Source organism: Micromonas commoda, chromosome 3, assembly GCF_000090985.2.
Source record: "Micromonas commoda chromosome 3, complete sequence".
Lineage (NCBI taxonomy): Eukaryota > Viridiplantae > Chlorophyta > Mamiellophyceae > Mamiellales > Mamiellaceae > Micromonas > Micromonas commoda.
The window spans coordinates 1165843-1181172 of NC_013040.1; the positions used below are offsets into that span (position 1 = coordinate 1165843).

The 15330-nt window shown below is 61.5% G+C and overlaps 8 protein-coding genes across 8 annotated transcripts; 6 read left to right on the plus strand and 2 right to left on the minus strand.

Annotated features, from left to right (window-relative positions):
- Positions 1-178: 178 nt before the first annotated feature.
- MICPUN_57180 (predicted protein) lies at positions 179-1432 on the plus strand (the record flags this gene model as incomplete). The annotated part of the gene is made up of 1 exon (XM_002500584.1): positions 179-1432. One exon carries the CDS (start codon positions 179-181, stop codon positions 1430-1432), a length of 1254 nt encoding a protein of 417 aa, XP_002500630.1.
- A 2042-nt stretch (positions 1433-3474) lies between these two features.
- MICPUN_107957 (predicted protein) lies at positions 3475-4939 on the plus strand. The gene has a single exon (XM_002500585.1). The coding sequence runs from the start codon at positions 3538-3540 to the stop codon at positions 4804-4806; it is 1269 nt and encodes a 422-aa protein (XP_002500631.1). The 5' UTR covers positions 3475-3537; the 3' UTR covers positions 4807-4939.
- A 2-nt stretch (positions 4940-4941) lies between these two features.
- On the minus strand, positions 4942-5904 carry MICPUN_57182 (glycosyltransferase family 2 protein; the record flags this gene model as incomplete). The annotated part of the gene is made up of 1 exon (XM_002501011.1): positions 4942-5904. The coding sequence occupies one exon, from the start codon at positions 5902-5904 to the stop codon at positions 4942-4944; it is 963 nt and encodes a 320-aa protein (XP_002501057.1).
- A 375-nt stretch (positions 5905-6279) lies between these two features.
- On the plus strand, positions 6280-7458 carry MICPUN_97181 (malate dehydrogenase; the record flags this gene model as incomplete). Its single annotated transcript, XM_002500586.1, has 2 exons — positions 6280-6303; positions 6523-7458. 2 exons carry the CDS (start codon positions 6280-6282, stop codon positions 7456-7458), a joined length of 960 nt encoding a protein of 319 aa, XP_002500632.1.
- Positions 7459-8682: 1224 nt separating this feature from the next.
- On the plus strand, positions 8683-10634 carry MICPUN_93757 (anion exchanger family; the record flags this gene model as incomplete). Its single annotated transcript, XM_002500587.1, has 2 exons — positions 8683-8835; positions 9129-10634. 2 exons carry the CDS (start codon positions 8683-8685, stop codon positions 10560-10562), a joined length of 1587 nt encoding a protein of 528 aa, XP_002500633.1. The 3' UTR covers positions 10563-10634.
- A 567-nt stretch (positions 10635-11201) lies between these two features.
- MICPUN_90319 (bile Acid:Na+ symporter family) lies at positions 11202-12332 on the plus strand. The gene has a single exon (XM_002500588.1). It carries the CDS (start codon positions 11349-11351, stop codon positions 12240-12242), a length of 894 nt encoding a protein of 297 aa, XP_002500634.1. The 5' UTR covers positions 11202-11348; the 3' UTR covers positions 12243-12332.
- Positions 12333-12338: 6 nt separating this feature from the next.
- Positions 12339-12989, minus strand: MICPUN_57187 (transferase hexapeptide repeat-containing protein; the record flags this gene model as incomplete). Its single annotated transcript, XM_002501012.1, has 1 exon — positions 12339-12989. One exon carries the CDS (start codon positions 12987-12989, stop codon positions 12339-12341), a length of 651 nt encoding a protein of 216 aa, XP_002501058.1.
- A 241-nt stretch (positions 12990-13230) lies between these two features.
- MICPUN_52316 (predicted protein) lies at positions 13231-15235 on the plus strand (the record flags this gene model as incomplete). Its single annotated transcript, XM_002500589.1, has 1 exon — positions 13231-15235. A coding segment is annotated over one exon (2005 nt), but the record flags the coding sequence as incomplete, so codon positions are not given.
- Between the last annotated feature and the right edge of the window lie 95 nt (positions 15236-15330).

Consider the following 15330-nt stretch of genomic DNA (forward strand, 5'->3'; position numbering starts at 1 on the left):
CAGAAGCGTTTTTTTCCGTGACTTGTCTGCTTGCACAGTTCTCACGCGAAAAAAACACGCGACCTCATCACCAGAACCAAGCAGAGGCGGCGCTCGATGTACCGGCCGGCCTCGAACCCCTCGCCATGTCACCATCTGGCACCGGTGAGCACCACTGTGGCGGCGTTCGGACCCCAGAATGATCCCTGTTACGTCATGGCGATCGCATCGAGGTACGTCGCGCGAGCTCACCCAACACCGTCGCCCGCCGCCCCCCTGTCGCTCCCACCCAGGTCGCTCACCAATCTATTCGCCCCACCTCCTCGCCTCGACCGACAGCTCGGACGGAAAATACCTCGCGACGTCGTTATCGACGCAGGCGGTGAAGGTATATCAGCGCACAGAGGACGGGGGTATCGCCGCGCTCGTCGAGCTGACCGGCCACGGCGCCGCAGTTACCGACGTGACCATCCCTCTCCCACACGAGCCCTGCACGGTGTGCTCGTCCTCGCTCGACGGGACCGTCCGTCTCTGGGATTGCAGGGCAGCGGAAGGTCAGCGTGAGGTTATGAAGTTCGTCGCGGGGTTTGCCAAGGAGTTCGCCTCCGCGACGCTGGGCGGCGGGAACGACCACCTCGTTGTCGGCGCGCAGAACGAGCAGGTGGTCTTCTGGGATCGCAGAGTGGGCACTGGGCTCGAGGTGTTTGAGGACTCACACAGTGAAGACGTGACGAGGGTCAGGTTCCAACCGGGGCGTCGCAACCGGCTCTTCACCGCAGGTGTCGATGGTTTGGCTTGTGCATTCGATGTGGGGGGATGTCCCGCGGACATCAACGACGAGGACGGGCTTCTGACCGTCATGCACACTGGCTGCGCTATTGTCGAGTTGGGCTTCGTCAGCGGAGCGGGGGACGATGACGTGTTGTGGCTGCTCACGGGTAATGAGGACGCGTGGTTTTACGATGCAGGCGACGACGCTGATACGATAGGTAACACACTTGCGTACATACCGGACACGCGCGGCGCGGCGCAGCGCTCGAGTTTCGCCGCGGATATCCACGCGGGTGGGTTGTCGCAGCAGGTGGACTACCTCGTCGGGTGCTTCAGTCGAAAGGAACCGGGCGGCGGATCCACGGTCATGGTCGCGGCGGGGACGCAAGGGGGTGCGGTGGGTGTCTACCCGGTGGTCGCATCAACCGACCCGGCCTCATCACCCGCCGTGTTGGGCGCACCCATCGCGGTGATGGACGGCGGGCACGTCGACATCGTCAGGGCCATGGCGTGGAAGCCGGATAACGCCGCAGAGCCGCCAGTGACTGGCGCGGAGGATAGCAGGATGTGCGCGTGGGGAGAGAAGAAGGCGGTCGATCCCGGCGGGGACGGTGGATACATCCAGGCGGGGGGTAAAATAGGGCGTGGAGACGAAGGTGGAAGGCGACACTCCCCGTATTAGGCGTTGTGAACTCGCACTCGCAGAAAATTTGTTGCCTGGACTCGCTGTTTCGCAAATCCGACGTGTCCAAAATCCGTAGCGCGCGGCACAGTGGGGACGCGGCCATGAGACTCTCTGCGGCGCGAGCTCTCCTCTCGGTTCTCATCCTGGTGGTGTTGGGAGAGACCACCGCAGGCGCCACACCCGACGAATGGCTCAGAGAGTGGCTCCGCAAGCTCGCGGTGAGGATCCCTCCGCAGACCGTGCGGTCGACCTTCGTGAGCGTGACCCTCAGCGACCTAACGTGCACCGGCTTCGCCGTCGGGACGGTCAGCAGCGAGCTGGGAGCGAGGAACGAGGCGAGCGTGGAAGTTGCCGTAGCCGGAGTCGGATGCGAGTGCTCGGGAACGTGGACCATAGACTCCGCCCTCTCGACGGAGGAGGCGCGCGAGTTTTCCTCGGACGGCACCGCGCACGAGGCGCGCGGGTCGGGGGGCTGGTCGGGGTCGCTCGGGGCGATGCGAGGGGGCGTTTCCGCGGTCGTGTCGGGATCAACGGCGGACCTCACGCTCGCACTCAGCCCCCCCGGCGACGGTCCTACCCTCCTGGACGGTTCGCGTCTCCCCGTCCTCCCCACCGATGCCAGCCTGGCGGCGTGCGAAGCCGACGTCGAGGTCACCGGCGTGTCTTTCACGGGCGCGGGAGCTACGGCGCTCAAGACCATCGCGCCCTTGCTCAGGTCTACGCTGGGCAGCGAGCTCTCCGGAGTGTTGTGCAAATCACTGGCGCCCTTGGGCATCTCTCAGTTGTCCAAGTTGATGAAAGCGGGGGACGCCGTGCTTGAGCCCCTCATGATCCCGCCTTTGCCAATTCCCGCCCCAGAACCCGACCCGAATTTTTACGACTGGAGGCAATCTCAACTCGCATCCATTGCAGAGTTTGTCGTCGCGTCGTTCGCGGCGGGGGACGGTGACGCCTCCACCGGACAGTTTGGAAGGTGGGGTCCAAACTCCTTGGTCCGCAGAATCACGGGGGACGGCGCGCCGGGTCGCTGGGACGTATCTGACGAACGGATAACCTCGCTGCTGAGCTACTCTTTCGATGCAGGGAAGGGAATCGGGCGGGTCGACGTGAAGACGATGGGTAAGATCACCCTGGAGGGACTGGACACGGTTCAGACCCTCTACCTGAGCACGGGAAACACCGGAGCCTCGGGCAGGTTTGGAGTCGGCGCGGCGTCAATTAATGCCACAGTTCGCCTCGCCGTGAATGTGACTGGATCTCAAGCGGACGGTTCAGATCTCACGCTCACGGAGTTTGTCGCCGTTCGCGTCGTGCTGACGAATCCGCGCTTCGACGCGGGTTTCGATGCGGGTGTGGACACCTCCTTGGTGTCCGGGTACACGCTCGAGCAGCGGCGAAATCCGGCGTGCGCCGCGGCTGCTGTTAAAGCGCTGAGGCTGAGTTCGGTGAATTACACCGGATCGATCGGATCGGTGACCCTAACACCGTGGGGAGACGCCGTCGGTGACTTGGAACGGGGTCTGGACGGTGTCGTGGGGAGCGTTGCGACTATGCTCGTCGCGAGGTACGGGGAAGCCGTGGGGGCGCTAATCGAGACGGCGGCGGGGGGCGCGGGGCGAGACGCGCTCAACAAACTCATCGAAGAGGGACTCGATCGCGCGGGCACGTGTCCAGATGCAGATAATCCGTTTGGCACGGAGATAAAGAGTGTGACGTCGCTTGTCGCGGGATGGATCGCGGTCCTCTGTATGGCAGGCGCAATTGCCGTGTCGCCCCCAGTCGCTGTGGCAGTTGCGCTGCCGAGAGTTATGGCGAGGAGGGCGCGAAGGGGTGCCGAGGGGGACCATGGAGACGATGATGCGACTGTAACGCTGCTCTCTAATGAAGCGGGTGACGATGACGAACCCGAGACGGGTGATGGTATCCAACCCGTTCCCGAGCAGGAAGATGAGGACCGTGAGCCAGCCAGAGACGGAGACGTGGAGCCATCACTGGCGCGTCACCCCAGGATTCCCGCGTGGATCAAAATCGCGCTGCCCCTCGCCATCGCGGGGAACATAGCGCTATTCCTATCCTCCAACACCGCCACCGGCGCGGCCGTCATGCTCTCCGCGTCGATTGTCAAACCGGATGGAGGATCGGACATTGCACCCCTCACCTTGCCCCCGCTCTTCGAGTTCACCCTTGACAACAGCGTCCGGGACATGTGGAATGCAGGCGTGTACCCGCTATCCATCCTCATAGCGGTGTTCTCCGGCGGTTGGCCATACTTCAAGCTCGCGCTCATGTTGCTCGCGTGGTATTCACCGATGGGGGTTTTATCCACAAGCGCTCGCGGATATTTACTGAGGTCGGTGGATGCGTTGGGGAAGTGGTCGCTGATTGACACGTTCGTCATGACGCTGTTCCAGGTGGCGTTCAGGTTCCACGTGATCACCCCACCCTCCAGCGTACCTTTCCAATCAAGCAGCGACGACACCGGGGTCGGATCCTTCGCACAGCTTGACGCGATGGTGGAGCCGAGATATGGCTTCCACGTGTTCCTGTTTGCGACGGTGCTCTCGCTGTTCCTTGGACACTTCGCGCTGGGTTGGCACAGACACGCGGTCGGGGAGGATCTGGCCGGAGTTGACCCAAAGGACGAAGGTGAGGAAGATGAGGATAATGATGATAATGTGGCGCGGTGGCGGCGGGTCGGCGGGAACGAGCGCAAACGTATCGCTCTGCGCAACGGTATGGCCGGGTGCCTCTCGTTCGCCGCCGTGCTCCTCGTCGTTGGCGTGTTTGCCACGTCTATTAGGTTCGATTTCAAGGGTTTGGCGGGGTTCGTGCTCGGCCGGGGCGGAGCGACGCGGGAGTACTCCCTCGTGTCTCTCGCCTTGAACATCCCGGGCGGGGAGCTCTCGCACGTGGGGGTGCAGGTGTCCCTCTGGGTGTTTGTGATTGTCATGCCCGCCGCCCAGCTCGTTGCGCTAGCTTTGCTGTGGCTCATGCCCATGACCGCAAGCTCGCAGAGGAGGATGGAGATTGTCGCGGAAATTTGCGGGGCGTGGGCCGCGCTCGATGTCTTCCTTGTCGCTGCACTCGCGGCGGTACTCCAGATTGGAAGGTTCACTGAGTTCATCGTTGGAGACGCGTGTGACGGGATCAACAAGGTCCTTCGTGAAATTTCCAACCTTGGCGGTGATGGGTTGGACCCGCTCAGGTTGAACGGCGACGACGTATGTTTCGACGTGGATACCAGGATGGAGAGTGGGTGCTGGGTGTTGGTATGCGCGGCGGGGTGCATCGCGATGGTGATGCATCGGTCGACTGTTCGCGCGCGACGGGTCAAGGAACAGGCCGAGCCGGTTGTTGAAGAGGAGGTTTAGATAAAAAAAAGTTACAAGCGGTCCTCCGGCCACCGCCATCTGCGCACCAAAATCACCGAGAGCGAAAAATGGGAGCGCACGATCAAGCCGCGATGAAGTCGATCAATTTGATGAGCGAATGATTCTTGGCACCAGTCAATTGAACCTGGGCTTGAAAGCAAAATTCCACCCATCCACCCAACCCTCCCACCCTGTCCTAGATGGCGCTAGGACCGGCCACCGCCGCCAGAAATATCTCCTCCGCACCTGCATCAGCCCCCACGCCATCTTGATCACGTCGCTCGACTTTACCTTACTTCCGCCAACGTCTTCCCACCGATGCAGTGGATACTCATAGATGGACCCGCTCATGTCCCCATCGTCTACTTTGCCCCATTTCCTGACCCCTCCCCTCACCCGCGATCGCCGCAGGGCACTGAACCTCCCTATCATCTCGCAATCGAACACCCACCTGGTGTGGAACGGCATGGAAATCACCGTCTCCAAATCACCCCTGTCGTCCACGCGAAACAGCTTCGATCCGCACTGCGTGTCGTACACCCCCAACCCCAGCGTGATGGATGCCAATGTTGCGAACACCCGGCCCAGGTAGTGACGCTTCATGGACCGCCGTATGTCGCGACCCAATAGGCCGACCCGGGCGCCGAACACCATGTCGACCTCGGGCTTGTCCTCCATGACCTCCTTAAACATCGCGACATGGTCCAGAGGCGTGGCGAGGTCGGCATCCCAGAAGCCCACGAATCTGCTTCCGCTCATGCACCCGATCTGCATTCCGCGCCTCACCGCCTCGGCCTTGCCGACGTTCACGGGCATGTCCACGACATCGATGCGGTCGGGGCAGCGCCTTCTCATGCTCCTGATCACATCAGATGTATCGTCGGTGCTGCCATCGTTGACAAACAATAGCTGGGTGTCGTGTTCCCTCCTGGCGAACGCCAGGAACTCGTCCGTGCGCAGTCGCTCGGCTTCGTTGTAGCACGGGATGACGATTGTGGTGTTTCGACCCCTCGCCGCGCCTTCTAGCGAGCCTGACGAGGACGATGAGAGATCACCGAGGCGTCCGGGAGATGCGGTTGCCTTCTTGGCACGACCCATGGACGATATATCCCAAAAGACTCACCCTCGTGCCACCAGGTCGCCCGCGGGGACGACTGGAGGTTCTCGCGCGGGACAGAAACCTCTCAGCCAGTAGAAACGACGCGATCTCTAAGATATTATGTGTCACTTGTTCCCCAATCGTCGTTGGGGTGCGCTCACTGCTGGACTCGCAGAGGTGGAGGTGAATCCATCGCCTCGTCCCCGCACTACACTTCGGTAACACCGCACACGCCCCAAAAGATGTCGGCTGCCATGGCTTCATGCGCCGCCAACGCGCGCGCCGTCGCTAAACCCGCGATCGGATCTAAAAGGTCCAACGCCCTCAGGCGAGCGGGTCCCCGCGTGGTGACCGCGTCCTCCCGCCGCCACGTGATGACCGCCAAGGCCGAGTACAAGGTGCGCAATCCCTACTCATCGTGTAACTCAGCGTATGGGATCGTGCCCTGGGGTTGCGAACCCACCCCGGTCGCCGATCTGCGCTCCGAGCCGCGCGTCCCGGAGGGGGAACATTTCGCGGATTAATTCCAGGGCGACCTCTCGAACCCGACGCACACCCCACTGGAACCCGAACCGACCCTGAGTGCCGTGTCCCGACACGATTTCTTACATTCGTAGGTTGCAGTCCTCGGCGCCGCCGGTGGCATCGGCCAGTCCCTCTCCCTCCTGCTCAAGATGAACCCCCTCATCTCGGACCTTGCGCTTTACGACATTGCGAACACTCCCGGCGTCGCCGCGGACCTCTCCCACACCAACACCACCTGCTCCGTCAAGGGCTACGCCGGCGAGGAACAGCTCGCGGACGCGCTCAAGGGATGCGATCTCGTCATCATCCCCGCGGGCGTTCCCCGCAAGCCCGGCATGACCCGCGACGACCTCTTCTCCATCAACGCAGGCATCGTCAAGAACCTGTGCGAGGCGTGCGCTAAGAACTGCCCCAAGGCCATCCTCAACATCATCTCCAACCCCGTGAACTCCACCGTCCCCATCGCATCTGAGGTGTACAAGAAGGCTGGCGTCTACGACCCCAAGAAGATCTTCGGCGTCACCACCCTCGACGTGGTCCGCTCCAACACCTTCATCTCGGAGGCGAAGGGCCTCGACGTCAACGATGTCGACGTTCCTGTCGTTGGCGGCCACGCGGGCATCACCATCCTCCCCCTCCTCTCCCAGACCTACCCCAGCACCAAGTTCACCGCCGAAGAGCTCGAAGCGCTCACCGTCCGCATCCAGAACGCGGGCACCGAGGTTGTGGAGGCGAAGGCTGGCGCGGGTTCGGCGACGCTCTCCATGGCGTACGCCGCCGCGAGGATGGCCGAGGCGTGCCTCCGCGGTCTCTCCGGCGAGGCTGAAGTTTACGAGTGCTCCTACGTCGCATCTTCCGTGACGGACCTGCCCTATTTCGCGACCAAGGTGAAGCTCGGGCCGAACGGCGCCGAGGAGGTGCTCCCCGTGGGCGACATCACGGACTACGAGAAGGGCTGGCTCGAGAAGCTCATCCCTGAGCTCAAGGCGTCCATCGACAAGGGCATCGAGTTCGCGAACAAGGACTAGAGGGCTCATTCCTTGGCGCTACTTGATGTACATTTGCGGTGTTCCCTCTCGATTGTGTTAAAGGCACCTGAGCTGGACTCGGCGCGACCAGTGTTGATATGTTATTTCAGATTATGCTACTGGGGGCAAGCTCCTCCTCGGACTTCCAGCGGACCTCGAACGGCGACTTCTCCTCCGCTCCCGCCCGTTCTAGCACTTTCCATCGAAGCTCCACCAACCGCCGCTCCTGCTCGAACACGTCACGCGCGAGCGCCACGAGCATCAGTGCCCTCGCGGCTGCCTCCCCGCCCGAGTGCAACAGTCCCGATCCCTCCCCCCCCCACGCGCGGACGTCGGGCGGCTCGCTCCAGAGGTCCTCAGCCACCGCCGGCGCGGTCTCACCCTCCCTGCAGTCCCCTTCCACGCCCAGTGTCAAACTCGCCGTCTCCGCGCGCGTCGCCTCCGCGCTCGCGCGCAGCTCCGCAATCGCGACGTCGCGCTCCCGGAGTCTGCCCAGCATCGCCGCTTCGCGGGACTCGAGCGCTCGGAGCTGGTCGACGAGGACCCGCGCCTCGTGGCACGCCTCGTCCAGATCCCGAGATGATGTGGACTCGCCCGAGCGCAGGCGAGCGACGACGTCGAACAGCCTCTCGCTCGATCCGCGGTCCATCAGAGGTGGGCGAACGCTTCGGGGTGCGTCCAGTGCCAGAGGGGGCTGCTGTTGTCCTGTTGTCAACGAACTGACTCGTCGATCCCACCTGAACGTGTTTTTCCCCGTGTGTCCGCTCTGTCCTGGCAGTTTTTTCGGTGGAAAATCAACCGATTTCCAACGTGTTTTCCTTCCAATTTGAACTCCGGTTTTTTTTTGGGTTTCGACTCGGCTTTCCCGGTCGGCGTGGTCAATTTCGTATGGTTGGCTTCCTGGAAAAAGATTCCGAAAAAGGCAACCGACCTTTTTACAGCTGTACAAGAACTGCAATCTGATTGGTCCGCCCCGTTCACCTGATCCTCTCCTTACTGGGCAACCTTGTCGAAGTGCCTTCCTTCTTTCGTTGTCATCTCACTCCGACAAGCGCGTCTTCTTCGCGTAGCACTGTCTTTAACGTAGTCAAAATGCAGACTGCCATGACCATGAACACCCTCGGCCTCGGCCTCGGCGCCCGCCCCGCGATGCGCTCCCGCGTCGTCGCGGCCAAGTCCGCCAAGGCGATCGTCGGTACCCCGGTCGTGGGCAAGCCCGTGCAGATGGCCGCTCGCCGCGCCGCGGTGACCGTCAGGGCCGGCGGCAACCCCGAGCCCATCGTCCAGGCTCCCTTCGTGGGCATCAAGGAAGACCTCGCCGCCCGCGGTCCCCTCTACATCGACGACTTCAAGCAGGGCATCTCCCCCAAGTCCCTGGTGAGCCATCGCGCCCGTTTCTTTTGAACGATAGCTAGTCGTTTATGGCGCGATAACGCGATCGCGCGCGCGCGCGCCCAACCCCGAACTTTCGGCTCGGCAACAATCGAACCCTCGACGCGTTTCGTCCTGCGATGAAGCCACGGATGACGCGAGGGGCGGAGCTCCTTCCCCCGGGCCCGTCCCCGCGACCTCTCGTTCCCGATCGCGCCCCCACCCTTGTTATCCAGAGAACGGTTTTTGAGTTTTTGAAAACTTTTTCCAACCGGTCCCTCCCCTCCCCCTCTCCCCAGGCGTCCGTCTTCTTCCTCTTCTTCGCGGCCCTCGCGCCCGCCGTCGCCTTCGGCGCCGTGCTCACCTCCGCCACCGCCGGCATGCTCGGCGCGACCGAGGTGATCCTCGCGACCGCCATCGGTGGTGTCCTGTACGCGGTGCTGTGCGGTCAGCCCATGTCCATCCTCGCGTCCACCGGTTCCGTCGTGACCTACACCGCGATCCTCTACACCACCTGCGCCCAGTACGGCCTCCCCTTCTTCGGTACCTACGCGTGGATCGGTATCTGGACCTCCATCCTCCTCATGATCGTCGCGGTCACCTCCTCCTCCAACCTCGTCCGCTTCTTCACCAAGTTCACCGACGAGACCTTCGCTGCCCTCGTCGCGTGCATCTTCTGCGTCGAGTCCGCCAAGAAGATCATCATGATGTTCTTCAACCCCTCCATCTCCTCCACCCTGGCCATGGGCTCTGCGCTCACTGCGCTCGTCACCTGCGGCTCCGCCATCGCCATCTCCAACTTCAAGCGTTCCCCCTACGGCCCCGAGGGCGTCCGCAACCTCATCGGTGACTTCGCGCCCACCTTCGCCATCGCCATCGGCTGCTTCTTCGGCGCGTGGCTCGCGGGCAACTACGGCTTCACCTTCGACGCCCTGTCCCTCCCCGCCTCCCTCGCGCCTTCCATCGCGCGCCCCTGGGTGACCGACATCATGGCTGTCCCGACCTGGGTGAAGCTCGCGGCTCTCGCGCCTGCCCCCGCGTGCGCGATCCTCCTGTACATGGACCAGAACATCACCACCCGTCTCGTGAACGCCTCCAAGGGTCTCAAGAAGCCCGGCGCTTACCACCTCGACATGTTCTGGCTCTCCCTCATCACCGCGGTCACCTCCATCTGCGGTCTCCCCTGGATCTGTGCGTCCACCGTGCACTCTCTCACCCACGTCAAGTCCCTCACTGACGTGAAGCAGGACCCCGCGACCGGCCGCGAGGAGGTCACCGGCGTCACCGAGACCCGCTGGACTCCCCTCGTCCTCAACCTCCTCATCGGCGCCTCCATCATCTTCCTCAAGGACATCCTCGGCCAGATCCCCATGTGCGTGCTCTCCGGTATCTTCTTCTACCTCGGACTCGCGGCCATGCGCGGCAACGAGTTCCTTGAGCGCGTCGGCATGACCCTCATCACCGACCCCGCCAAGATGCCCGCCTCCTCCCCCCTCACCAAGTCGGTTTCCCTCCCCACCCTCAAGAAGTTCACCATCATGCAGATTGCCTGCCTCGCGGTGATGTGGTGGATCAAGGGATCCCCCGCGGCGATGCTCTTCCCCATCCTCATCGCGGCTCTCGGCCCCGTCCGCATCGTGGCGGGCAAGGCTGGCTGGTTCACCCAGGAGGAGCTCAACGCCCTCGACGAGCAGGTGGAGACCGACCCTGGCTACGTCTACCAGGCGGCTTAAATCTCGCCGCTCATTAGTGCACGCGCGCCGGGCTCATTGTTTCAATAAATACCCTCAGATTTGTTGCGTCTCTTCACTCTCTCAAAACCAACAACAAGATTCGGCACTGATGAGAGACTGGGCAACCTCCCAACCCTTCCCGAACAACCACGAAGCTGAATCCGACGTGGATTTTTCACCCAACACGTGAGATCTAATGGTTACGCGGCGAAATTTCCAAAAAATATCATACCTTCGCGGAAAACACGTGCACTGCCAAAATATCTCCGTTTCCTATGGCCCGCAGTCAGGCAGTCAGGCGGCCATAAAGCGCGGCCATCGGATAGTAAAGTGTGAGTGATCAGGCGACCCAACCGCCACAAGCGTAGAGGGCGACTTGAAGACCTTCACATAGGCCTTGATCGCCCGTAGTACTCTATGTCTATTCTCGCAGCGTGCACGGCGCCCGTCGCGATCGTGGGCGCGGGGGCGTCCGTCCTGCGGCGAACATCTTCCACCTCGCTGCGAGGAGTCCCCTTGTCTTCCGTCCAACATCGGGCCAACGATGGTCGCCGGACAATGGTCGCTTCATCCGCCGTCGGCATCGCCCTGGGAGCCGTCCGCGGTGCTGATCGCGCCTTAATGGTCATGGTCAAGTCAAAGGCCGTCACCGCCCGACGCGCGTCGGTGGTGACCCGCGTGTCCGCCGACGCCGCGGCCCCCGCGCCCAGCCCCGCGCCCGTGGAAAAGTCGGCGTTCAAGAAGTTCAGTTCGGCGTTCTCGACCCTATTCCCGGTGTGGACTGTCATGAGCGCCGTGGTGGGTATCAAGGCTCCAGCCACGTTCTCATTCATGCAGGCGAACATGTACACCCTCTGCCTTGCGACCCTAATGCTCTCCATGGGCATCACGTTGACGCTGGACGATTTCAAAAGGGTCTTCAGCAAGCCGGACGTTGTCGGCATCGGGTTCCTTGCGTGCTACGTCATGATGCCCGTGACAGCCATGCTCGTGGGAAACATGGTGGGCTTATCCGGTCCCCTGCTCGCGGGTCTCATCCTCGTGGGTAGCATAAACGGCGGTCAGGCCTCCAACCTGTGCGCATATATTGCCCGCGGTGATGTCGCGCTCTCGGTGCTCATGACCACTGCGACCACCATCGGCTGCATCTTCATGACGCCGCTCATCTGCAAGTTCTGCCTGGGCGCCATCGTCGACGTGGACGCGATCGGCATGGCCATCTCCACCATCCAGGTCGTGTTGATGCCTATCGTCCTCGGCGTCACCCTGAACAAGTATGTGCCCAAGGCGTGCCGCGCGGTGGAGCCGGCTTGCCCCATCATTGGCGTCCTGATGACCATCATCCTGGTGGGCGCCTCCGTCGCGACCTGCGCGGAGCCCATCCTCAACGCCGGTCTCAAGCTTCAGCTCGCGGCATTTCTGCTCCACGCCATCGGTGGCGCGGCGGGGTATTGGGTTATGCGGGCGCTCGGGTACGACGAGACTGTGTGCCGGACAACCGCGATTGAGACGTCGATGAAGTCGAGCGCGTTTGGGTTTTTGCTTGCGACTCTGCATTTTCCAGAGTTTTTGGTTCGCGTGCCGTCCGCGGTGTCCGTGGTGTGGATGGCGGTCATGGGTTCAAGCATGGCCGTCTTCTGGAGGATGATTCCGGTGAAGAAAGACAGAGAGACTGCGTGAGTTGAACTAGTTTTGTGTTGTGCCTTGTGAATCGGGTGTTGCTAGCTATCCGCGACTGCGCGCGGTCGAATAAATACTCACGCCGCTAACATCGCGCTATCCCGCGGAGATCGCGTCGTCTACGTCTCTCCTCCCCGGCTTCCAGGTTCGCCTGTCCCCGATGACGCGCGCCGGGTTTCCTGCGGCGACGGCCCAATCGGGAACATCCCTCGTAACAACCGCGCCCATGCCCACGACCGCGTGATCCCCGATCCTCACCCCGTCCGTGACGCACACGTTCGCGCCGATCCACACGTCCTCCCCGATCACGATTCCGTCCGACACGACCGGCTGGTCCTTGACGAACGCAGCCGCGTCGATGCCGTGGTTGAATGCGAAGAGCTGCACCCCGGGAGCTACGCGGGTCTGCGCTCCGATCACGATTCCCGCGCTGCCTCCGTCCAGGTGACTCCTCGCGTTGATCGCCACGCCGTCACCCAGCAAAATTGGTCCGTGCATGAACACCTCCGCCCCGATGTGGCACCCGTCGCCGATGGATATGTCCCGTGTGGGCTCGGCGAAGATGTGAACTGAGGAAGCCACGAAACAGTCCTTGCCGAAGCTCACCGTCTCGAGGCGCGAGAGCTCCCGCTGGTGCGACTCCTGCCAGTCGCGCGCCCATCTCGCGTGTTTGGGTTTGTCGTGGAGCCAGTGCATCCAGTCTAGCCGGTGTTTTCGTTGCTCGTCGAACAGCGCGTTCCTCGCCATTCGGTCTTCCTCGGGAAAGTGCACGCTCGGCGGAATGTCGGACGCGCCGCGCGAGGGACGGGACCGGCGGACATCGCGGCGCGCGCAATATGCGAACGTCCGGGTGGAAAGCTGAGCGAACCCTGCCAGCATGTATGTGTCTGAAGCCGCGCACTGTGCGCTTCTACTAGTAGCTAGCACCAGAACTTTTTCGGACTTTTTCGGGCGTTAAATCTAAATCTCTCACAAGTCAGGTTGACGGATGGACTCGGTGGACGATGAAGTCCTGGCGCTGATCTTCCGCGCGGTTCCGGCGCGGGACAGACTAAGGTGTGAGGAGGTGTGCGTGCGGTGGCGGCGGGTTCTGACCAACCACTCGGAATTCACCACAAGGTTGGTGCTGCCGCCAGACCCTTTGGACGACTCCCTTGTCGAAACCACCGAGGGGGGATGGTCGCCGTGGAGGGAAGAGGCGCGCGACGACACCCTGCGGGTGGCTTCGGCAAAGGCTAAGGGTGGGTTACGTCATTTTGACGCATCCGGGTGCGCCGATATCACCAAGCGAGCAGTCATAGACGTCCTGAAGTCCAACCCTCGACTCACTTCGCTCGTGATGGACGAGGGCGAGGTGGAGACATCTCTCTATGGGCTGAAGCTTCGACCCAGGCATCTAGTGGCGCTCGCCGAGACGATGGCCGCGCGTGGACGCGACGGGGGATCCACGCCGAGGATAGACATCAGTGTGGAGGTGACGGGGAACAGGGAGCTCGAGGAGCTTAGGAAAGCGCTCGAGGAAGGGTCGAGCTTCGGCGACTCTCTTCAAATTGGAGGCGTTGAGGTTTACGTCGTCTCCCTCACAACATCGCTACTTTTCGTGGTGGACAGCGCCCTGACACACGGCGACAGCGACATCGATGAGGATGTTCATCGTGAGACGAATGAGAAGACGACGACAGACCTAGTGGAGGTTCTCAGGAGGATTGGAGGGAGAGGACTGCGGCGTCTTAATTTTCTTGAGAGGTCACTAAACGACCACCGTGGCGTGCCAAAGATATTCAACGCCGTAGGAGAGGACTGTAGGACGCTGAGGGAGTTGCATCTTGACAGCGAAGCTTTCACTGTAGATAGAGAGCACTGGGAGTTCCTTGAGAGCACCGTGGACTCCTTCAATGGCATGATTGATGCGATTGGAGACACTCTTTGTCGGCTCACGCTCTTTCGAGCGTACAGAGATGGAGGAGGTTGGGGACCTGTACGAGCTGTTTGGTGTAAGAAACTACCCGAAGGACTGCAAAAACTACATTTCGAAATGCCACATCATGGTCTTCGACACGACACTCTGGATGCACTTAGCCGATGTCCGAACACAAGGGTGTTATCGTTTGCAAACCGTCCAAGACTTCAGACACGATCGATTAACAGACAACTATCAAATGGCGTGATGAGCAAAGCGTCAGCGTCCATTCTTGCGGATTATCTTCGAACCAGCTCGGTGACACATCTCGACCTCAGCAACATGTTACTTGACGGGGACGCGCTCGGAGAAATACTAGGCGCCGCTTTGCCAAATCAGAGTGATGATGTATGGGATGGGATCAAAGTTTTGATATTGTCTGGGAACGAGCGCGGGGGATCAGGAGGAAAAGATTTGCCTGCTGTGCTGGAGGCGAACGCTTCGACGATGCTGCATCTCGATGTAGGCGGTCTTCCGGATGATCAGGTTGCTCAAGCTATCGACAAATTACCCCTTCTCACGCGGCTCCATACTCTTGACATCTCCGGGACGCAGGTGAACATGTTTGGAATTTCTGGGGTGACGCCGAAGAGGAAAAAGCTTAAAACCTCTGATGAGGCGGCAAAAAATGACGGAGAGGATTTCCCACCACCTGCACAGCTTCAGACAATCGGCAAGAAACTTGCTGCCACGCTCGCGGCACCATCATGTCGATTAAAACGGCTCATCCTCGAGTCGTGCTCCCTGACGGCGTCCGATCTTCGCGAGATCTCCCCAGGTGTGCTCAAGTGTCCATCTCTTGTCTTTGTGGACGTGAGCTACAACAGCGCCATCGGAGATGAGGGATGCGTCGAGGTCGCGCGATGGATTCAGGGCAATGCCAGGGCAAAGAAGAATGGTGGTTGGCTCACGCGAATACATTTGGAGGGATGTGGCATCGGTGACGTCGGTGCGAAGACCCTTGCCGAGGCGGTCGCGACCAGCCCAAAGCTGCGGAGACTGGATCTAGCCCAGAACTTGAACATAGGGAGAACGGGATGTGCCGAGCTTGCAAAAGCCGCGAAAGGCCGCCCCGGGATCTGGACCAAGGTGACTACGGATGACAATCCATGGGCAGGGACGGGAGAC

What these genes read in the sequence shown, in the direction of transcription:
- MICPUN_90319 (XM_002500588.1), top strand. Translation starts at nt 11,349, where the DNA reads ATGAGCGCCGTGGTGGGTATCAAGGCTCCAGCCACGTTCTCATTCATG.
- MICPUN_107957 (XM_002500585.1), top strand. Translation starts at nt 3,538, where the DNA reads ATGCTCTCCGCGTCGATTGTCAAACCGGATGGAGGATCGGACATTGCA.